Raw genomic sequence first — 23,638 nt, forward strand, 5'->3', positions numbered from 1 at the left:
AACCCTCCTTGACAAAGCTTCCCCACAACCCATTCCTAAAGGAAGAGGTGCCAGCAGCTCTGTGGAGCCCATCAAGGGCTCTATTTTTTACATGGCAAGTAGGAAGACACAGCAGTACAAATCCCTGTCAGATAGAGCGATTGCCTGGGTAGAAGTGATCTTTCAGAGGCCGAATGACCAAAAAAATGACCAGCAGCAGTGAGACATTGCTGTGGAAAGAGGAAGGCTTTGGCTTTGTTCAGAGCAAATGCATAAGGAATGATAAAATAAAGACAGGAAAAATGATACGTGATCCAGGTTGTTACTCACCCCATTTTTCATCATTCAGATCTGCAATCACAATCACTTATCCACAGAAACCACTTATTTTACACAGCGCCTAATGGATCTGATGCACTCGGTTTTACTACCCTAAAACATCACCTAGGCCAGTGTCCAGAGAGCCTGAGACCAGTGTTAGGTTTGTTTGTACAATGAGAGGAAACAGAGCTATAGGGAATAATTTTTAATTAAATAAACACTAAAAAACCACCAGTGTCAAACATTTTTTGTGTATGGTCAGTAGGAGAAACTCCAAGGGTTGGGGCTCCTGGCACCACTCTGTGAATTATTTGGTACTGACCACTACCAGAGATGCTCATCAGGATGGAGCAATCTCATACTCGTGGTTCTGGCAGGACAGTGACATGCTGGAGCTGTGCAAAGTGTGGGTTCCTATGAGAAAATGCACAGCAGTGTCCCCAGTCAGCCATAACAGTGCATAGCAACCCTCAGCAGCTGAGTGACTGAACAGCAAAGTTGAACTTCCATTCAGGACTGGCTAGAAAATAGTCAAAAAAATATATATTTATTAGTTCTTTGATACATCTGATGGTGAGTCTTTTAGATTCCCTGGTTTTCCTTCATGCTGCCATGACTGGAGAGAAAGGGAAAGATCACATCTGCTATGAAGCTGCACCTGGGTGTTTGCACATTTAGAGCTTACTCCAAAAGCAATCAGCCAGGGCGGACTCCTACAGTGCTGGACAAGTGAAAGGGTATTTCAGCACTAGTTAGAGCAGAAATATTAGGCTGGCACTTACCACTTTGGGTCTGGAGAATTTGGAACAGATGCCCATTTTTATATCACACACAACATCAAAAGAGATGTGGTACCAGAACAAGGCAGGACTAGAGAGATGTGGCCCTCTGGGTACAATCTTTGGTCCAGAAGAGAAGTTGACGTGTAAATTCAGAGAAATCCTGCTTGTTCCTCTCCAGTTGCAGCTGCTGGATGATGAACTCTTGTTTCAGATGGAATGTGATTCCCTGTCATTTCCCATGAGAGGGATTCCGAGCCTCAGTATCTAAAGCATCTCTGGAATTGGTTTTCTTTGGGGAAGCTAAATTCAAAGTTCTGTGCTGGAATTCAGTTTACAATACTTCACATTTGTGCATTGTAATCCCAGGAAGGACATCCTGGAGCCAAGGCACCCAACCCTCGCGTGGCTGTGTCTAATCTCTCACAGCAGAAACAATGTAAGAAATGAGGCAAATGGAAACCCACTTCCTGACGGACTTTCTCTCAACCCAGGCATTTAGAAACTTCTTGACTTGGAAATTGCTTCCGAAGTTTCATGTTTAACAACACAAATGGATCTGTTCTTCAGGAAGTTGGTATGTCCATATTTGAAGCCCATATTCATTTTGATCTGCACAGCATCATCCAGTAAAGGGCTCCAAAGTTTAATTACACATTGAGTAAAAAGTTTATTCTTTCTGATTGCTTTAAGCTTGCTGCTTGATTATTTCATTAGGAAGACATAACCTCTGATATGCGAAATAGTGAATAGTCACACCCCATTTTGCCCTGTCCATTATTTTATAGATGTGCATCATAACCCCACCAGTTCTCATATCCCATTCTTAGAGTAAGGAATGACTATAGCTGTATTCAAGCTCTGAGCACACTTTTTTTTTTCTTGCAGGCAAAGAAAAGTTGCCTGTTTCAAAAAAAACAATTAACAAAATTAAACAAAAGTTCAGCCATAACCCAATGAGAAAATAAACCACTTTTATTCAAATTATCAGGTGTTAATCACTCTTGGAATATAATTATAAACAGTTCCAATTCAGGAAGGTGGGTTTCTTCATTTAACACATACTCATTTGAAGGATACAAAAGAAGTATTTGCTTATATATTCAAAGGCCTAAAATGAAACAATGAGCAGATACATTTTTTTGTGTTTAAAAATTAAATTAACTCTTTTTTCAATAATAAAATATACTACCTATTATACAAAAAGGACATTATTTTATTCACAGTTGACAGAGTAGTCTCACAATCATAATATTAAAGGCGAACTGCAATGACATTTTAGTAATATTTTTCCTATTATTGTAGACTATGAGGGTTAGAGCAGCACACAAAGGCCCTAATCAGGGTCCTGTCACGTAAGGAGCTGCACATGCAGAGAACAAATACATAGTTCCTACCCCAAAAGGTAGCAATCTAATCTAAAATTACACATTAAGAGAGGCTGTTCCTTGACTGAAAAACACAAGTATGCAAAGGGATTTTATCCTGGCTCTCTTTCTTATCTGATGGAGACCCCTGGATGCACAGTTACTTTTCACTGTCAGACACCATAAAATAGTTGTTTACAAATAAATTACTTTTCTTTGAAGCTTACCAGGTCTCAGTTTAAAGACCTGAGTTTATGCTTTCTCCATAAGGGTTCCTGATCGTGCTTTTAGCCCAGTACTTCAGGTGGGAGTCCTGAAGCCATTAGGCATTTCTGGGATTAATGACATTTTGGAGGAGAAAATCCAGTTGTGAACTCAGGTCCTGACCAGTATCTAAATATTTGAGTGTCCTTTCAAATGAGCTATTTTTGCCTGTATAACATGCTGAAGAGGTACCATGTCTGATCATCACGTCATGGTTCACTGCCCAAATTTTGCCCTTGAATGTCAGTGCAGTTTTTAAGCATCTGTGGGTCCATTGGGGCTATGCAGGTCTCTGCACAGGTTGCTCATGCACTGATAGGAAACTTGTTCACATATCTCTTAAGACTTCCAGACTGGTTCCTGCCATCAGTGGGCTCCCCTTCGTCACTTTAAACCTCAGACCCCCTCAAAGTAACCAGAATTGTGCCCCAAATGAGTCAGGATTTGAAAGCAAGTAGGTCTGGGAGGGGGAAAAAGCACTTCTGCTCACACCCAAATCTTACTATGCAACTTGGTTTTGATCTTCAGGCTTTAGAACTGAAACCAGGTTACAAAAATAAATCTATTGATCTCTAGATCATAATTTTCTAGGAAATACACAGCAGGACCCTTCATTTAAAAAAAAAAGGAAAGGACGAAAGGGAGCAAAGGGGGGTTACCATCATAGCTCTGAGGGTTTGCACAGATGAGGACCCATCCTCCAGGAACCAAACCAAGCAGCTGTTGGGAATTTGTTCATAGCCTCTGAAAACACAGTCAGGAGCAAAAGCTGTCAGGTTTGCATCAGGAAAGAGGGTTGGGTTGGGGATTGGGGTTTTTCACCCCAAATTCTTACTGTTAATACTGCCCAGCAATTTCCATCACTAAACAACACAACATACTCCTGGTTTCTTCGAAACACAAGGCTTAGAAACAGAACAGGCATTGGAAATGAGAAGTGAGGCAGCAGCGGGGCAGCTCGGTGCACTTAAGGGAACATTTTTAAGCCATTTAGCAGGAGTTTATTGCTCCAGCACTGGAGACTTTGAGCATTCAAGCACGACAGGGTGTGCATTGTTGTGCCAGAACTACCCGCCCTGGGTGTGTGTGGTGTGGGGCAAGAGGCCAAGGGCTGTGTTTAAACGCACCCGCACGAGAAATGCGATTTAGGCAGAACAAAGCACACTCCTGTTGTGCCTCCCTGTGATTATAAAATAGATCTGTGTCATTATAAATAGAAAATGACTGGTGACAAAGATGCTGCTTTGACTCACTTCTGAGGCCAAGCTCCTTCGCTGTGGTTCCTGATGTCAGACCAATTTAGCGGCTGTGCTGCAGGCGAATGTGTCTGGTTTGGGGTTAGCCAGTCCACATCTCATGATGGCTTAATCTCATTTTGAAACAGCAGGGGATTCACTGTGGTCCTTTGCAAGCATGGCTCCTTCACCCAAGGACGGCTCCGGACACCTTCAAAACACATTATGCCCACTGCAAGGCTCAGATTGCTAAACAGCAAATTACCTTGTCCTCCAAGGGAGTGCCAAACTTTCGGGGTCTGTGAAGTTGAGATCCTGCTTCCACACAACTAAGTGGTGTGGTTCGTGTTTATTCCAGTGGGAACCAAATCAAAGACATAGAAATAATCGTGCTGTTTCAAGAGTGTAAGTTTTCCTCTTTATGCCACCTTCCATCCCAACAAACTTCACAGCATTATTGAATTAAATAATGCAGATAAATACTCTGAAAATATATATATGTGTATGTATATATATAGTTTTTGCGTTGTACAATAGGTAATTTAAAAGAACCCAAAAAAACAAACACAAACCCTAAAAACTCAAACCAGAAACTAGAACTGAATCTGAAGCCCCTATTGCAGTATCTGGAATATTCTGTTTGCTTACTCCTAAGCATGTTCCTTAAAACAAACTGCAATCTTTCTGCTTCAATAATTTAATCAGAATCCCACTTCCATTTGTATTTTATACTGCAGTTTATTCCCAAAGCTGGAGATAACCTCTCATTTCCTGAAAGCTCTTAAAAACTTTCTTAATGAAAGAGTAGAGAAATCTACTGTTTGCAAATTCTACTTACTTATTGCTTACTTCCAAACTAAAGTAGTTAATTTAATGAAGGAGGAAAAAAAAGGAGTGAAAAAGACTAATTTGGTGCCCGTAGCCATTTCCCAAATTCTTCAGTTTATAGACCTAGAGAGACAGGGAAAGAGCAACTTCTCAGCAGTGCAGTAGAATAGGCTAAAATGACCCTCTGAAACCCAAGCAATTCTGGGAATTAAAGGATGTTCACTCCTCTTATGATTCTACACTGCACACTGCTTTTAGGGCTCCCAGTAGTACCCATTAGCAATAGCCAAGCTTTTCTGCTTTAATTTAATTTAATTTAATTTCCACCAACAAATTCCACCCTGTGGTGAGAATTGACAGTATCATGTTGAGAACCATTAAAGCATATTTGGATTGTTTTCACTTCATGTATACATAAAAAAAAAAAAATCCCCCACCCTTCTTAGCTTTCTTTAGAGAAGCCACTTCATAATAAGAGTGAGGCAGACACAATGGAGGCATCGTTGTGCTGTGGGATACCACCATAGGGAGTGTGGTTGGAGATACAGCAGAACATGCCTTGGCATTACACTGCCAGCATAGCCTGGTCCCAGCTCCACTCTGAAACCCCCCATGGGACCAGAACAGAGCCTGGCAGCACCACTCGTGTCCCTCCAGTTGCCACCTGGTGTCCTCCTTCTGCACTAAGACCCTTTATGTCACTGCTGCCTCCTTTTCTTCCTGGGTGTACGCTGTTCTCTCTGCACTAGAAACATCTTCATGCTTATGCCGCCTTTGGCTTTACTGGGAATTCCTATTGGGAATTCCCCCACTGGGAATTTTGCCACCAGATTTCAAAGGGAAGAGAAAAATAATGCCCTTCGTTAAAACAGGCTTTTCTGTCATGACTTCTCGGCCCCTCTCCAGGCAGGCAGGCAAGCACATGTTTAACATTAAACACATCAGTAGTCCCTATTCACATGCTGGAAGCCAGAAATGCTCATTAGCACTGGATCATGGCTCCAGCTGAGCTCTAACACTTCAGACAGGGAGCCAGGCAGGAGGAAAGGTGGCCCTCAAACCTTTCATCACGGTTGCACCATCTCTGGTGGAGCAGTTTCGGCTCCTCCAGCAGGTGGTGGGTCCCCTTGGCAGCAGAGGCATGACCTGCTGAGCTGTGACAATGTCACCATTCAGAGCTGCTTAGCTGATGAGCACAACTCAAATACACCACATTCAAACGTATCCTGGGGAGTGTTTTCAGGATTAGCATCTCTCCAGTGAATGGTGAAAGGGGAATGATTTGGGGCAACAGGGGAATAAGATGATTGCTACAGTCTCTGAGAGGCTGCTGAGTCCTATCTGGGGAGTGCCTGAGGGGTTACACGTGATTCTACAGGCTTTTATGTCACGTGTTAAAAAATGGACAGATCAAGCTTTGGAAAATAGCATTGGATGGGGTTTCTGGGCCTTTCTGGGGCCGAGTGCTGTCTGGAATGTGGGACAAGGAAATAAAGCAGCTGAATGCTCTCTGCTTTCCCTGCATGTGAGCTGGAAGGGGAGAAAAGGGAACAGGACTCCTCTTTTCACTGCTGAGCACTGTCATAGTCCAGGGTCCAAACCAGCACATCCCTCCTGAAAGGAGGAAATGAGAAATTTGTGACTTAGAGGGAACACGTCTACTACCTCAGAGAAACCCCTAGGCAAAGCCACCCTCAACATGCTGCCTTGCTCCTGTCTGTGCTGAAATTCACAGTCCAGACTAAACAGTATATCACTCCTGGTTAAAGTATCCCAGATGAAAAGACACTTTTTTTTTTTAATGCTTTAATACTGTTTTCTAAAAAAAGAAAAAAAAAAGAAAAATCATTACCTCCTTCAACTTCTCAACAAGTATAAACCTCACAGCTTTCCTGCCTCCTCTGGAATTACTAAGTCATTGCAGACATCAAAATTAATGAAGAGAAGAAAGATTCAGCAAAAAGGCAAAATCTTAGTGGAAAAAATATTTCTTACTATCAAAAGTAATTCAAGAATAATAAATACATCTAGAAGAGTAATAAACAAAGGAAAACTTCCTGATGCCTAAAAGAATACACATGAAGAAGGACACAAGAGTTTTGGGGTATTTTTTCTTTAAAACACCTATTCATTTTTTTAAAAAATAATGCTTCCATGTGCTTCTGGTTTTACAGGAGTGTGATTTCCACTGGCTAAATTTTTGCAATACTTTCAACTCAGCTAATTAGCCAAACTCAGGTGATGCAGACAGGGGGCTTCATCCTACCAGATGGAAGGGTTACACTAAAACACAGTTTTCCATGTGTCCATCCACAAGAATCCTGCTACTAATCACTGAGGAAATGGTTATGACTAACTTGGAACTGAATTTGAGCACAGACAAGAGAGGGAGAAAGGTGTTGAGGGGTTAAAATAAAATAAATATATATTTTTAAATAAATGTTATATGGAATTCAGCTGAGTTTCTTGTAGGAAACAAAGCTGTCTATTTTCCTTGTGCTATAGACTGTCATTCCCCCCCTGGCAGTGGCTTTTCAGTTGATGCAAGCAGAGGAGTAACCTGTAGCTCTGTATTCTACACTAGACCTGATAAAGCAATATCATTATATGATTTCTATAGGAAAAAATGTTTCTCAGAAGCCCTAGTTTAAACAGACTTTAAAAGGATACTCTTAGTCCTACCTGTGCTGCAAAATGACCTCCTGGCAATTCAAACAATCTAACAGAGAGTAAGGGTAACTAATCTATGGGATCCTCAAGAACTCCCATACCACTGCTAATAGAAGAAAAATCAATATTCATTCCAATATGAATAGAGTGTTGGATTGACTGAGCAGGGAGCTTTGAAATAAATATCTAAGAAATGTTTGGATGAAATGGACATCTTCACAGACATTTGGTCTGCATTTCTGAAATGTAGATGATTAAATCCACATTGTTGGCTTCTTCCCTCTCTGCACTATGTCTTTCTTTACATCTTGCAAAAAAATTTATGAACAAAGTTATTGTAAATCTGCAATGTCTGTCTTGTCACTTAGATTCTTTTCAAAAATGCTGCCTTGCCAATGTAGATATAGAATCCTGTATGATTAATATTTATTACTTATAATTCTAAATACAATGGAATACAAAAATACTCTGCCTAAAGGCGTCTGGAGCCCTTTAAAATCTCATTGATGATGGATCCTGAGTCTTGAGAACTGAGCTCAAAATCTTAGCAAAACACTTTTCTATGTAGGATTTCCAGTATTTCCTGCTTCTGGCTATGGATAAAGCCAAAAAGCACAAAGGTGAGTGAAAGTTACAGATCTGAAAAGATGAGCTTGAATTTCAAACCCAAATAAAGGTCAGGGAATGCCTGAACCTGTCCCTAATCTTGGATCAGCCTATAATAAAGTTATGAGTAAAATGAAAAGCTAGGATGCAGAGTGAGAACTGAATTCAGACAGAACCGGCACCATAACTGAAAACTGCTCCATTTCCCTCTAATATTTTCTCATATCCATCATTATATTTTATCTAGATATTTTGGAATATTGCATGAAAAATGAAACTATTTAAGGATTTTTTTGTAATTAATTTAAAAAATATTAGCCTGTGGAGTTTCAGATTTTATTATGAAATCTTAAAAAGTTTTTTAAGAACATGGAAATCATCTTAGAAAAAGCTCATTGCATTTATAGATCATTTTCTTTTTGATATAAGCCCAACCATTATTAAACATAATTTTTTAAAAACAGATGCAGTTTGAGGTCACTGAAATAAACTGTGATTTGGCCCTCTTGTATGAAAAACAAAACCAACCATATAAGAGCATTTCAGAACTATGAGATTCAGCAAAATGATGAAGATTCTGAGACGGAAATCAGGGCAGACCCTGGTTCACCTGCCTGAGATCTGCTGCATGTTTGCACAGTCTTCTTTTAGGAGCTAAATATAATAAGCAGAGAACAAGAATCTGCATCTTCTTCCATGCCTTTTATTCAAAGATTCACTGCAACTGTGACTAAACAAAGCTACTGATTGAAGTGCAAACCTGGGAAAAGACAACTGAGAAAAATGTAGTTTGTGTTGATTGACAGGGTCATATTGAAAGTAAAAAATCCCCAGGACCATTGATCAGAGAGAAGACTTTCCACTAGGAATAAATTTTCAGAGCTTTGCTAATAACACTTTTCTAAACTGACTGAACCGTCCTGACCCATGTGCTGAGTGAAAACAAAAACCAGAAAGACAGAAAGAAAGGATCAAGTCAATTAAGATAAATAAATAAATAAATAATTAATTGCAGGAATTTTAAAAAAGAAAAAAAGGAAAATAATATCACAATAATTCCAATCTCATGAAGAAATGTTTTTAACAAGCCACATGTGCTTGTGCAGACACTTCTAATCTCATTAGATTTTTCTGGCTGCTATTAGTGTTCTCTGAGCCAGCTGATTTCTCAGCAATATTTTAAAGAGTGCAAACCTTTGCCCTCCAGTCTAGCCAATGCTAAAATAGCCCATTCTAGGAGAAGACTTGGGAGTTCATGGATTTTCTTCCAAGGTTTTGAAAGTTCAGAACAAATTGACCATTGCATGCGAAACAATAGTCAACTGCAAACTCTCTTCAGTCAATGAACAACATTCTGCTCCCAGCTGGGTTAGTGTGAAAAGTGGAATTATCCCACCAAAGCAAAAGGATGGTTTCAGATTGTCATCAGCATCACACGGCAGAGCCTGACTTTCAATGTTGTTCCACATTCCCAGCTCTCTGGCTGGAAACAAGTCTGCTGTGAGGTTCCCCTTGGTCACAGCTCACCAGCTTTGGGTTCCCCTCAAATCAGTGCAGCTCTAGTAGCTCTGATCAGAAGAGGAGCCACATTAGGTTACAGCTCACCTTCACTTTATCTTTTAAAACAGGAATAAATCTCCCCCAAACTGAAACCTCTGAGCCATGTGCTCTGCTGCACATACTGGAGCACAAGAGTTTCAAGTGAAAGAGCTGTCATTCTGAATTTGCTAAAGGAACGGGCAAACAATCACTAGTGTAAAGCAGAAGTGCCAGGCAGACACCGCAGACAGAGCAAAATCATCTCTTTTAGAAGAAAACCTAATTCAGAATCTTGGAACCTGGATCAATAAAGCCTGGACGAGTGGAATTGAGGCATCATGCATGGATTTCTGCTAGCACACTTGCTGAATTCCTGGCTGGAAACATGCCTCTCACTATGCCAGCCTGGCCTCATTGAGGCTCTCACAGCAAACTCCTCCTGGGGTGAGATGATGAGCACTTGAAAGTGACCCATCTGGAACCCAAGGCGACAAATGCACTTCCCCTGCCTGGAATCCGTGTGCAGCGACAGCTTCCCACTGCTGATCCAAGTTTCCCAAGATAGCAATTATAAAGGAACTGGCAACCATACAGTCAAGACGACAATATCCTACGTGGTTTGGTTTGCTGTGCCAATTCCCTCTGTGGGTGCTGGAGTCAATCTGCTGCCCCTGTTATTGCTGTGTCTGTCTGTCTTTACCAACCAGCAGATCCACTGGGCATTTTGGCACAGGCCCTGCTCTTCCAAGGGCTGCCTGCTCAATTGCTCATTCACTGTCTTTTGCTTTAAACATTCAGATCCAACACCACCATGCAAATTTTATGCAGAGTAGCATCTGCAAGTCTGACATATTCACTCAGGCTTCCCCCTCTTGTGCCAAGTTAAAAATAAATACCCAATAAACTCCTGGGCCTGCTAAGACACAAGATGCATTCAGAGAGTTTATTTAAATATAACTGCTAAGAGCATTTCTGCTTTAGGGTCAAACTCCTATTTTCCCCCTCTCTCTCTCTCTTGTATTTTGTTCATGCCTCAAGGATCTTAATAGAACTGGGGAAAAAAAGCGTCCTTGAAATAACCTAGAGAAGAACCAGTTCTATGTGTTCCTAACTCTCTTACCTGAAATTTCAGCTATTTTTAAAACTCTAAAGAATACAGGTAGTGATGTACCCCCAACACAGAACAAGAAACTAGTCAAGTGGGCTCATTTCTAATACTGATTGCAAATAATACTAGTTGAGCCAGATCTTGGATTAGACTTCAAAGGGTCTCCACCCCCCCACACGAGCTGCCTTCTCTTTTCTCCAGGGAGAGGCAGATTTGTCCCTGCCCAATACACTTGGAACAGGTGAAGTCATAGGGATGCCAACCAGACAACATAAGGATGAAGTACATCTTAAGGCAACAAGGAGCAGAGTCTGTAAAAGGGGATACTGAGCCACGGCTGGGGACAGTTAGGACTTGCTGAGCCTCTTGGCCACATCTGCATAGGCTTGCTCGATTTCTTTGTCTGCTGCACAGGTGTTGGTGAACTCGTCCCTGGCGTAGGCATTCTTCAGGTACCGCCACAGCCCCGTCATCTCCGCCGGGAACTCGAAGTTGCGGTATTTCTTTGCAACAATCTAAAGAAAAGATAAAACACAGGAAAAAAAACCACCTCACTGGTGATGTATCTCCAGATTCCTTCTTAGGGAGCTTCTTGCTCTTTTCTGTCATATAATTGATAGCAAACGAGAGGAATGTTTGGAGAATTGGGGACTTCCAGAAAAGCCTGAGAAGTGACTGCTGGTTGTCCTCTACCTTGCAAGGCTGCTGCTTGGCCTAAGGACACTCTAAAGCAACAACCTGGCTACTGTCACCAAATTGCAACTGTTACGGTACTTGAATTTCATTGATTTTACCATATTAGGGGTTTTGGGGGCTTTTTGCAAGTCTTAAGTACCTCACTTAAAGCTGAGAAACCACATAAGAAGGGGCTGAATCATAAAAAGCAAGAAAGATTTAAGAGAAAGGCATTAGTAATGATAATAACATGTTTTCATATTAATTGTTATATTTAACATTATTTTATATATGTATATGGTATTATATTTTTAATATATGTAATATATTTTGCCTGGCCAATTGTGTCAGAGGATATAAGCACCTACAGCTGTTGGAAGGCTGTCTCCGTGTTCATGAAAAGGAAAAATTCAGGGTGGTATGGGCACCATGGTTAGGAAACCATGATCTAATCTAACAGATTTAGCATCTATTAGAAACAGGAGCATTGGGGTAAACTGAGGGAGAAAATGGTTATTTCAAGACTTTTTAGACTAGGAAATTGTCTATCAAGGCAATTTTTTGATTTCTAAAAACACTCAGGCCCTTATTCAGGAAAATAGTTAAGTGCATACTTAATTTTAAGCACCTGTACAGTCCCATTGAAGTCAATGGGATTAATGTGTACTTAAAGCTAGTTGGTTGGTTAAGTACCTTGCTGGATTGGGATATTTCAGTTTCCCTATAAGAATATACCATATAGAATAAGCTTGTGGTGACAGAGTGAACTAGCTGATAGGAAGGGATGGATTAGCTAATTTAATGTGTGCTTCCAATCTCTAATTTTTCTGACAGTATAAAATTGTTCCTGGGCATAAATTACATACATATGTGCCACAGAGTTCCCCTTTATTTTTAAAGCACATGGTAGAGCTGTTTTCCATCTCAGATTTCTTAGGATAGTCATGTTCTCAGAAATAACTGTGATTTGTTTTTATTACCAGGATCCATTTTGTATATGCAAGCCCAAATCCTGTCCTAAACTGCATTTAATTAAGCATTCTTGCCTTCCATTATGCTTCACACGCATATGGGGAAGATAAAACCTGCTGAGCAACTTAAGTCAACATTTTCAAAATTTCCAACACACATCTTCCATCAAATGAAAAAACAATTTACCCTTTTCTTCTATCTGTAAAATGCTTTTCAGGCAATATCCTATGGCTATGCTTGTCTGAGAAAAAATTTAATTCTCTTTTGACGTCTTTCATTTCATCCCCAGGAGACAAGAACCAGTGAGGGGCCACACATTCATTTTGCATTGTCTGACTCCAACGTCGCCAATGAAGACGAGCCAGAAAAAGTGCTAAACCTGTGAGGATATTATCACATTTCTTACCTGGTGACTTATGTGCTTTTTAATTTTTTTTTTTCCTTTTTGCATGTGTGCAGTCAGCTCCCAGGCTCAGTTTATGTTTTGGCTCACAGAGCCAAATTAGATGCATGACTTGGCTTTAATTCCTAGCTCGCTAGCTTGCCAAGGTCTGCCAGGTACTTGGGTTATTCTAAAGCAACATGTCATCTGATAAATAAAATAAATGCAACATTTAGAAGTCAAGATGATGTACATGATTTGCACTATACCAGCAACCATAGTATATCTTAAATCCTGGACCTTGGCAGTGACTTTGATTTGTTAACTTCTCTGTGTGAAATACCAGATGGAATAAATATTCCCCAAAGAGATGGACTGCTGCTCTTAAGTTACAAATGGGTGGGAACTGACTAAAGATTTGACATGTTTCTTAAGGGTATTAGGAACTAATTAATATGAAATGCTGCTGTTACTTGCAGCAGGGTAAAAATAAAGAGACAAGACACCTAGAACTTAATATTGTCTTCACCACTATATTAGTGATGGGACAGTTTTCCCATGTACTAAATATAAGTTCCTTTAGTTAACCTGTAGGAAACACTGACAAGCAAAAGTGTGTTTCAAACTGCTCTTCTAAGTCTCTCTGCTGAAATACACATTGGCTTTAGCACTCAGCTGTCAGAGCAAGGCACATCAGTGTCAGATAAGGCTTCTTTGACGATCTGATGATATCTTTTACCTTGACAACGTGGAGTTTGGGCAGAAGGTTGCAGTCAGCAAGCGTCAGGTCATCTCCATCCAGAAACTTGCGTTTAGATACTTTCTCCTCTTCAGTGCTGTCTGCATCAACCTCCTCTGGCAGGGGAGTTCTCAGGTAATCATCCAGCTTCTTCAGAGCCTTCACCAAGCCCCTTTCAAGAGCTTGCCCAAAAAAAAGCAAAGAATAAGTGATTAGGGCAGGATAAGAATTGTTAATAAACACTCATTTTCAATGGCTACAGTAGTGCCTAGAAAAAAGCCAAGAACCAATTTCTTTGCTGTTAATTTGTGCTCCAAAGCCTACACAATCCAATGGCAAAGTAGCCCAGCAAGGTATGTCTGCCTGAGGATAAAGCTCATCCTGCAATGGGAAAAGGGACACAGGGACCTTGGTGTGCCATGTCTTCTCCTGACAAACAACAAAAAGCATGAAAGAGATCACAGAAAGAAAAAAACAACTTGTCAATATGATACACCAAAAACCCACATATTCCCTATGATATTCTTCTGGTCTGTTGAAAGCCATCACACAGGAACTGGAACGCTGTACACTGCTCCTTCATTTTTCTAACCAGCCATGTAGGACTGCAATGAAGAAGAATTTTCTAGCATTACTTCAGCTCTGTCAAGCCTTAGTTTTACTTCTTTCAACCCCCTTCCAGAGTAATTAAAGGCAATAGCAGTAATTCCAAAGATGCTAACCAGAGCTCCGTGCAGCTGAAAGATATACTACAAATTAGATATTAGCCAGTGTTAAAATTCCCATTTTACTCTGGTTCAGCTTGGGTGCAAATGCTCTTTTTGAGAGATCTCAAATAGGGTCTCTCAATGGAAAGGAGACTCCAGACCTCTTAGTTCAGTTACTGAAGATCACGTCCCACACTGGTGCCATCTCCAACAAATTCCAGTCTTCAAATGCCACGTAGACCTCTACAGCAGAGTGGAAATTTTTCACCCAGGCAAGGAATTTGTGTTCTTATGCTTCACTCTCAGGATAACAGAAAAATTTGCTTGAAATAATGCACTTACAAAAACCTGAATAACTCTATGCAGATTTGTGTCTTACTTAAACTGCAAACACTTGGGGGAAAGAAGGGTCTTTCGTGTTTCTGTTTGAAAGGTGAAAAGCATGATGGAGTCCTGGTCCCCCACAAGTGCCCCAAAGTGCTAAAGCAACATAAATAAGAAACAGCAAGAATTTACAATGTGAAAAAATAACAACATGACTTTTGGGCTTAGGGCCAGAATTTCAGCTGGTGAAAATTACCTGCAGTGATTTATACCTGCTGCAGATGTAGGCTGGAGTCAGTATTAATGGCTTAATACTGTAAAATCTTATGTCTCTGAGTAACTTACTGCCACTGAACTTAGGGGAGAGTTACTCAGGTGATGTAGCACTACAAGGCCTATGGAGATAAAGTCCAAGGAGCAATGGGTTCAAACTGAAACAGGGGAAATTTGGTTGATTATATGCAAGAAATTCTTGACTGTGAAATAGTGAGGCACTGGAACAGGCTGCCCAGAAAAGCTGTGGCCCCATTCCTGCCAGTGCTCAAAGCCAGGCTGGATGGGGCTTGGAGCAAACTGGGATAGTGGGAGGTGTCCATGGCAGGGGGGTGCAACTAGATGGTCTTTAAGGTGTTTTCCAACCCAAACAATTCTACGATTCTATGGTTCTAAATATATTTATGGACCACAACAGGCGCTCTAAAGGGCTGCAGCAATCACCTTTCACAGAGAGCCTTCCTGGCACAGGTAACTCCACAGGCTTTGCTGTCAGCTACCCCTGTGCTTTTGGCACAGGGAGAAAGGCAGCACATCCAGGGCCACTGAGAGAGCAGGAGCTGAACACCACAGAACATGATTTCTCTGCTGCCCTAACATCCATTAAACCTGTGCCAGCAGTGGAAGTCAGATTAAGCCGCTTGATGCTTTGCTCCCACTGAAGCCTCTTGGCCCAGCACCAGGGAACCACACCAGCTCTTTTGTGGCTGACTCTGAGACACAGTGGCAAACCCTGGCTTAATTGATTGACTGGAGAAATGACTGTGATCCCACTGAAAACACCCCCACAAACATAGCAGGGAGGGAAGGAATTTTATTTCTGAAAGCAGAGCATCTAAAGCGACTGAAGTGCTGCCATCCATAAAACAAAAGTGTTGCTATCCCTCATTTAATCAATTCAAATTGAATTTTGACACTGACATTCTACTGTCAGATGCTGGCAGTGGTGCCTTTAATCGCCTGCAGCTGTCCTGCCTTACAACTTCCACAGGAGGGTAGGAACTGTGGAGTGTGGCAGCACTCAAAGGATTTAGTGATCTCTTTTTGGTTTGACCTGTAACACCTGTTGAATAGACAGTTCTGCTTCTCTTGGTCAGCCTCAGACTGTGTCCTCTTACAGTGTGTTCATGTAGAGACAATGGACTCGAATTACTGTGATTTAATTCAATTTTGTTCATCTGGATTTTAGAGAACTGGCTCAACACTGACCACTTTCCAGTATTCCCTTCACCCAGCAGGACTGTTGGTTCTCCAAGTCATCTGAGCAATATTCCAGCGTCAGGAGGATGTTTGATGCTTTATGCTAACCATAAGGGTCAGTCAGGTGTGTGCATGGAGACAGGAGCAGCAGGTGAGGTGTGTTTATGTAACTTTTCTGGAACTTATTAGGGTTTGGGGTGGGTTTTTTTGCTCTCATTGCTCTATCAAAGTGTGTCACAGCTGTCCCAAAAACAATGCCTGGAGTGAAGCCTGTTTGTGACAGTGAGAAAAACATCTATCTGAATTCATACTTGGCACTTGCATATGACAGCTTTAGGCCAGAAATAAGCATATGTTCGGGGTTCAATACATCTGTGACCTAATTCACAGGCTCTGCTGGAACCCACAGGATCCTGACATCTCACAAGGAAATCACCACACGGTCAGGACCATCTTCTATCCTGGAAGTCAAGAACTGAACAACTACTTGTGACACCAATGACCCCATTTATTTAATTAAAACTCTTCTGATTCTATTAAACCTCTCAGAACAGTCTGGAAAATAGAAAAAAAGTGAGTAAGAGAAAACTGCTCTCCTTCCAATTAAATAGTGAAAAAAATTTGAAAAACTAAGAGAATTAAAGTAAAAAAATTGCCATATCAAATGGATTTTAGGTGCACAGGGTCACATTTTTAAAGGCTGTCAATTCCAAGGCATTTTTTGAAATCCATGTGCAAATATCCATGTTGCAAATCCTACTTTTTAAGATCCCCTGACACATCAGATTTATCTATATGATTCAAAATCTTACATTCCTTGAGAAAGTACTTGGGGAATTCCCCACTCAAGGGGGATTCACTTTCTCTCTTACCTGGTAGATATTTAGGCATAATGTGAAAGGTGAAAAATTGTCAATGGAGACCAGGAAATAACCTCTTCAGAATAGCCTACAGCTCTGAATGTTCTGGGACTCTTCCTGAGGAAAGAACTGCCTGGGCTCACATTTCTGACCAAACTCAGCTTGGATTAATTCCTTAAACTTGGATTTAATTCCAAACTTCTCATACTATGGCTATTTCATGAAAATCTGGATGACTACATTGTTTCCACTGAGAAGACAGGGGAGAGGATGCACTCACCAGGGCAGGGGCCATGTGAACACGTCACAGCACCAGACTGGATGAAGACATTTAAAAATATGTGAAGAACTAAAAAATTTCTAATTCCCCATTTGTGAGAGTATCACCCACAGTGAATTTCAGAAGTGGTTAAGCACCTAACTCCATTGGCAACTTGTCCTCTGGGAAACATCATTAAATAACTAAATAGGTTTGCTGATAACAGCTAATAGGTGGGATTAATCTTCCCTGAAGTGAGTAATTAAAAGAATATCTTTGAATTAAACACCCTGAGAGCTTCCTCTGTGTTCAGTGGAGTTTTCTCTTCCACACTTGGTCTTGGTGACCCCAAAATGAGCTGTGGGGAGAACTTTTCCTGAAGTGTCTAACCTCACTCTTGCATTTTCTTGGTAATGTCAGAGAGGAGAATTCAATATTACAACACCAAGTAGAACCAGGCCTGAGTATGCAGCTCTGTGCTGCTTTCGAAATTTCTACTTCCAATTGCTTCCCCACCCTGCAGACTTTCAGTAGGAACTTAGGGATCCCAAATGTGACCAGCTCTGAGAAAGAAGCCCTGTCATCAGCTTATCCATGCAACAGATGAAATGTCTGAACTCCTGGAAACCATTTTTCTGGACAGTGGAATCACCAAGCACAAAGGCACCAGCATCATAATGCTTCCACTGGGATATATTTAATATAATCTCAAATTCCAAGAAGTTCTACCCACTTATATACAAAATCTATGGTGGAACCATCTCTCTCAGACTTCTCTACTTCATTCTGAGCTACTTATGTAGCCAAAGACAACTTCTAGCCATCACGGTCCTGCCTTGTCATCCCACCAATAGTAAACAACAATATTAATAAAAAAAAAACCTCATGAGCTTTTTGTGATTTTTCTTCTCCCTTCAAAACTATGATTTTAAACAACTTTACTTAAGAATCCTGAGTTAGAAGCCAGAAAAATAGCACTTTCCAACCTCAAAGCAACCACAGAACACTAAATGAATGTATTACCATCTGTCAAATGCACAGGGTGAGGTTCAATTTAGCTGATGATACCTAATTCACAATGATGTTATGTTTTCAGCAGAAGGTTACTTGATGTTGAACAATGAAATTAACAAATTCTGATATGCACAGAAATACAAATAATGTAACAAAAGTTAATATTGGCAAAACTGGGCTCTCGGTTACACTGACATAAAAGAAGAGTAACGCTGCATTGTCAACAAGCTATTCCATATTTACTCCAGTTCAACCAAGAACAGACTTTGGCTCTGTTACTCAAATTTTCAAGCAAAAACTTCCTTAGACTATTAGCCTGTGCAACTGTTTCCAGGAGATGGAGAGAAATCCTTGTGCTTTGAAGTACTTATACTACATCTGAACAAAACATTGGAAAATGTAATGCATGGAGCAATCCTGCAAGCCAAGCAGAAGGCCAGATGACAAAGATTCATTAATAGGTACTCAGGGTGAAATTTTGGCTATCCTGAAGCCCATGGAAGTTTTGCTTCATTGTTGACTTCAGTGGGGTTAGGATTTCTCCAGCAGCTTTTAAAGCCAAAAGATACTATTATAATCAGTTCATCTGACCCTTGAAATAATACCGACCATAAAACTTCCAGCGTCATCAGTCATTTCCATCTCTGTTTTCAGTGGGTCAAATAAGGCTGAAGCAAAATGGAAAGTAACTAGAAAGTAGTAAAAGAAAAATGGTTCGGAAAAAGTAAAACCAATTCAGGCTGCCCACACCCACAGCGTTTGCAGAGGTCAGGCAAGGACTCTTTTTCCCCTTCCTTGAACTCCAAATATTTCCTTCCTTGCTTAATGCTGGGACAAGGAGAAACAGCAAAGCAGACAAAGCACATAAACACCAATCTCTGTGGCCTGAACGAGCCACTGGAAGGCAAATAATTCCATCCTAAAATAGTAGCCTAGGAAAAGCCAAATTACCACCAGAGGAGCCTCAATCTCTCCTTCACTCTCTCTCCCACTCTCTCTCATAGGCTGACTGGATACCTAAATTTAAAATAGCTAAAATGAGGTGAGGTGACTCCTTTTTTATGTGTTTGTGGGGAACCTCTTGCAGGATAAGGATTTCACTTGATAGTTATTATGGAAAGAAATGCAAGGCATAGAGGGCACAATCAGAGTACTAAGAACAATAGATTTTTAAGCAAATTGAACATAAAAACTACTTGATTTATGTGAAAAGAGCAAAAATAGTTAATTTTTTAAACAAACATTAAGCAAAATAATGCAATATTTCCAAACAAACATGAAAACAAGAAAGTCATGTTTGAGGACGGTTGGTTAAGTAAGTCATGCCTAGACATCCAATTGTTTTCACATCAGTTTTTAAATGTTGGTAATCTTAAAAACTAACATATCATTTCCAAATTAAAAGGAGAATAACCTTCTGTTTCAAAAAGTTTGAGAGAAAATACTTTTACCTTCCAAAGCAAGTTATTATTCACAAAATTCCACCCACATGTGCCAATAAATCAGGTTACCCACACCATCCATGGCATTTTTCTTAAATAAAACTTTTGTCACAAAACATTTTCTCCAAGTCAAGGACAAATATATGTGGCCCTATTTCTAAGTGATTATCCCTATGACAATAAGGCTACAAAGTCATTGGAGGCCAGCAACAACATCTTGTCTTTTGTAGCCAACACCTGAAACTACCTGAGGCTGACCTTGGCACAACTGCAAGGTTCTTAATTGTCAAGCCTAGGCAAGTTCAACAAACCATGATCCATGTAAAAAAATGAATGATTCCTGCTGCTACCCTTGATCACTGATTGATGTTTTCCCTTTTTACTGCTTTCTTCCACTGCCCTCCAGTAAGATTTATCCTGTAACACACGCAAATGAACTTGGTGAAATACACAATGAGGGAAAAGGGGGAACAGTACATAAATATTCACAGTCTCAATCAAACAATCTGAGATTTATTTTTCCTTTAAAAAAATAAACCACCTTTCCTGATCACTTCCAGATTCACAGTTTGATATTATATGAGACCCAATACTGTTCTCTGGTAGGAGAGGGGAACCAGCTAAGAAACAGCAATTTAAGGTAAGAAAATAGTATCATTCCACTAGCCTGACAGTCTGATTAAAACCCAAGGATTCATATTTTCAGTCTCTTTTTTCTCCATCCTGCTCATTTCTTTTTTTCAGGCTGGCTCAAGAGAGTATTGTAACTTTAATCTGTATAGATTAATTCTTCTCCATGGAGGGCTGTGACTGCAATACACGTGACTCTGTACTCCATATTGAATAGTTTATCTTCCCCTCTTTCAAGGGGGAATTTCAATAAAATGCTTGAGATCTGAGTGCTGCCTTGATTTCTTCTGTCCAGCCATTTAGGAGTCAGGTGCCTTGTCTGAGCTGGTTCTGTAGGTTCCCTCTCTGCTCAGAGGGACTGAGCCTCTCCAGAGGGTAATTCCATCCAACTGCCGGAGACACCTGATTCAAACCAGAGTGACTCACTCCACACATGCCCTTCTTGCTGCAGGAATTACACATGAAACCTAAAGGACTAGCTCAGACTAGACACCTCACTTTCAGGGAGGTGAAGTCAGGCAAGATGAATCCTAACCTTTGAATATAATTCCACAGTTCACCCAAGTGATGTAGGATAATACCTCCAGTTTTTTTAAAAGTTACTTAAATATTAGGGTTTACCCCCCACAGGGCAAATACATTGCCAATTTGAGCATTGCAGCATTCTTTCCGGGCATGTTTCTGCCTCATAAACTCCCCAGCTCTGTCTGAGCAGCAAATGAGTGGGAGGTCACTGAGAGAGCCATTGGAAATGCACAGGAGGATGAAGGTTGTGTGCTCCCATGCACCCGAGGCATTTAGATGCCTAAGTCTGGGCCAAAGGGAGTTTCTGGGGTGATTCAGCTCTCCTATTAAAGATGTTCCACTCCAGATAAATAATTCAATATTCACTGGAAAAGAGTCTTGTACATGTTCCCACAATAAAGGTGAATGCCCACACAGCCATGTGGAAGAGCTGTGATCTGTCTGTCTCTACCCACTTAATGAATCAACAAATACCTGTTTGTGTACACAGAAGAGAAATGAATTATTGTTTCTTTTTCCTCAACTCCACTTTCTCCTGGTTTTGGGTTATTTTAGGGGACAAGGGCCCATGTTCATCCTCCAGACAAGTCAGAACTGGGATGTGAAAAGGGGTTTTTTACTCCTGGTCAGTGTAGGGATGAGCTAACACCAGGAGGGGTGTGAGTCACACCAACACAGGGGCACACATGGTGTCATAGGTTAGCAAGCATAGTCCCGGAAGGGACGTCCTTGCTAAGGGGTGCTTACAGTTTCCTCTGGGAACTGATAGAACCTATCAGCTGGCCAGTTTGAATATGGACAATTCTCTAAGCCACTTAAAGTTGTGATCACCTCTGTGATCCACATTTAAGAATAGGCAAACTCCCCCTCCAAGCTCTCTCTCGTTTCCGGCGCTGGGACAGGCGGCTGCGGGCCCCGTGTGAGGGCCAGCGGGCCCGGCCAGGCCCTGCTTGGGCCAGGCCGGGCCGGGCCACGGCCATCCTGAAGCCATGGACCTGTTCCAGCTGTGGAACCCCCCCCCACTGCCTTGCCGTGGGCAGCCGGAGCGGCTCGGCTCTCCCCCCTCTCCACTGCGATAAGAAAAAAATTCAACATTCCAGCTGTAAAGCTGCAAGGCCGAGGTGAGAGTAACCCTTTTATTGCTGTGAAGAGCTGAAAACCTGAGGGAAGAGAGAGAGGAGATGCTTAAAGCTGAAATTCTGTTGTGAAGCTATGATATATCAGAGTATCCTGTTGTAATTTCATGAAGATATGGGGGGGTGGAGTGTTCAACTCGTGAGCAAAAGCACCTGCGCTGAGATAGGCAGATGCTGACGCAGCTGTAATTTCATGAGAAGTTTGGACAGGGAGAGATGAACCAGATGAGGACTTTTGCTCCAAACGGGAAAGGAGAAAACCTCAGTCCGTAGAGATGAACCAGATGAGGACTTTTGCTCCAAATGGGAAAGGAGAAAACCTCAGTCCCTAGAGATGCTCCCAGAGATAGTCCTAACGATGAAGATGAGGAAGACCCTTTGCTCCCAGGGAAGGAGAAGGGCCTCTGTTTTTGTTTCTGAACGGCTCAACCTTAAAATTATACCCCAAAAAACTTCAAGAGTGGACCCTCGAAGGCAGTTGCGGGAAAAGCTGCAAGTCGGGGGAAAGGACTCACATGCAGGCAGAGACTCCTCTTCCTAAATGGACTGAACAATATTTGGAAGTGGGTGGCTGTCTCGTTGTGATAATGTTTTCATAGCATGAGCAAGAAGAGACTTCTCTTTCTAAATGGACTGAACAAGGTTATTATGGAAGTGGTAAACAGACTGAACATCTCAAGGGTTGTCTTTTCACATTGTCAGTGGGAGAGGGGAGGAAGGTGGGGGGAGGAGGAGAGTTCTGAAGGTGGTATAATTTTTTTTCTTCTTTTAGGTCTGTTAATAAACTTCTTTATATTCTTTCAAGTTTGGTGCCTGTTTTGCATTTCTCCTAATTCTTATCTCACAGCAGATAAACAGTAATGAGTATTTTGGACCAAACCACTACACTAAATTGGTGTTTCCGCCCGGTTACAAACCGAACCCGCGACACATGGAAACAGCCACACAACTCTAGTCAAAAATCACCTTTCAGACATGATCTGAACCAGGCATAAACAGGGACATATTTTCCATAGATGTAGGCACATGGATTTTGCTCTGTATATGTGCAGAGAAATGGAGGTGCTAAGCCCCAGGCTTCATCCAGGACTCAGAGGAGCATGGAGTTGACACAGCTGAGGGACACCCAAAGCACCCTCAGAAACCTGGACGCATCAAAAATCTGTTCATTTGCTTATGGGTAAGATTCCCCTTGCCTAACTTCAGCCATCTTATTGTTAGGTAATTAGTCTGACCTAATTGTTCAAGTCTCCCTTATAGCTGGCAATCAAGGACCGGCACCTCCAAAGGAAATTCTCCCAATTTTAGACCCATATTTTAAGAAAAATCAAACTGTCCTTTAGAAATTCATTGATGTCTCTCTCCATTGATCAGAAATAAACAAGGACTTTTGAATGATTAATGTATAACTTTTAGACAGATTTAGGTGAGATGATCCCTCCCTTATCATCTCTCTTCTCTTCCCTTCTCACCCTATCTACAGACTGATGATGTGGATTGATTGATTGATTGATTCATTCATTCATTCACTCACGCTTCACTCAAAAAGTCTGGAGTATTTTGACAGATGTGTCTCAAAACCTCCATAGAAGGAATGAGAGAGACTAGGAGCTCGATTCTCAGCTACCTTTTCCTAAGATAGAGAACAATGATCCAAGGATTAAGAGGTTACTTGGATTTAGAGACCTGAGTGTCTTCTTCTCACAAGCTTTTCTATATGGCTTTATAAAAATAATTTAAATCATTTTCCTTGAAACTTCCTCTATACAAAATAAAAATACTCTTTGGCTACAAACTTTACATT

At 41.1% G+C, this 23,638-nt stretch overlaps 1 protein-coding gene across 2 annotated transcripts in view; it reads right to left on the reverse strand.

The window, feature by feature from the left end:
* Positions 1-2,036: 2,036 nt before the first annotated feature.
* CLIC5 (chloride intracellular channel 5) overlaps positions 2,037-23,638 on the reverse strand; it is an 80,757-nt gene continuing 59,155 nt past the window's right edge. For both annotated transcript variants that reach the window (XM_042032810.1, XM_042032811.1), the window contains exons 5-6: positions 13,465-13,646; positions 2,037-11,211 (exon numbers count right to left, since the gene is read on the reverse strand). In XM_042032810.1, coding sequence (XP_041888744.1) covers positions 11,044-11,211; positions 13,465-13,646 — 350 coding nt within the window. In that variant the 3' untranslated portion in view covers positions 2,037-11,043. The remainder of the gene's footprint in view (positions 11,212-13,464; positions 13,647-23,638) is intronic.

Source organism: Corvus kubaryi, unplaced genomic scaffold (assembly GCF_017639235.1).
Source record: "Corvus kubaryi isolate FWS band 111438036 unplaced genomic scaffold, C.kubaryi_AGA036_p1.0 37354, whole genome shotgun sequence".
NCBI lineage: Eukaryota > Metazoa > Chordata > Aves > Passeriformes > Corvidae > Corvus > Corvus kubaryi.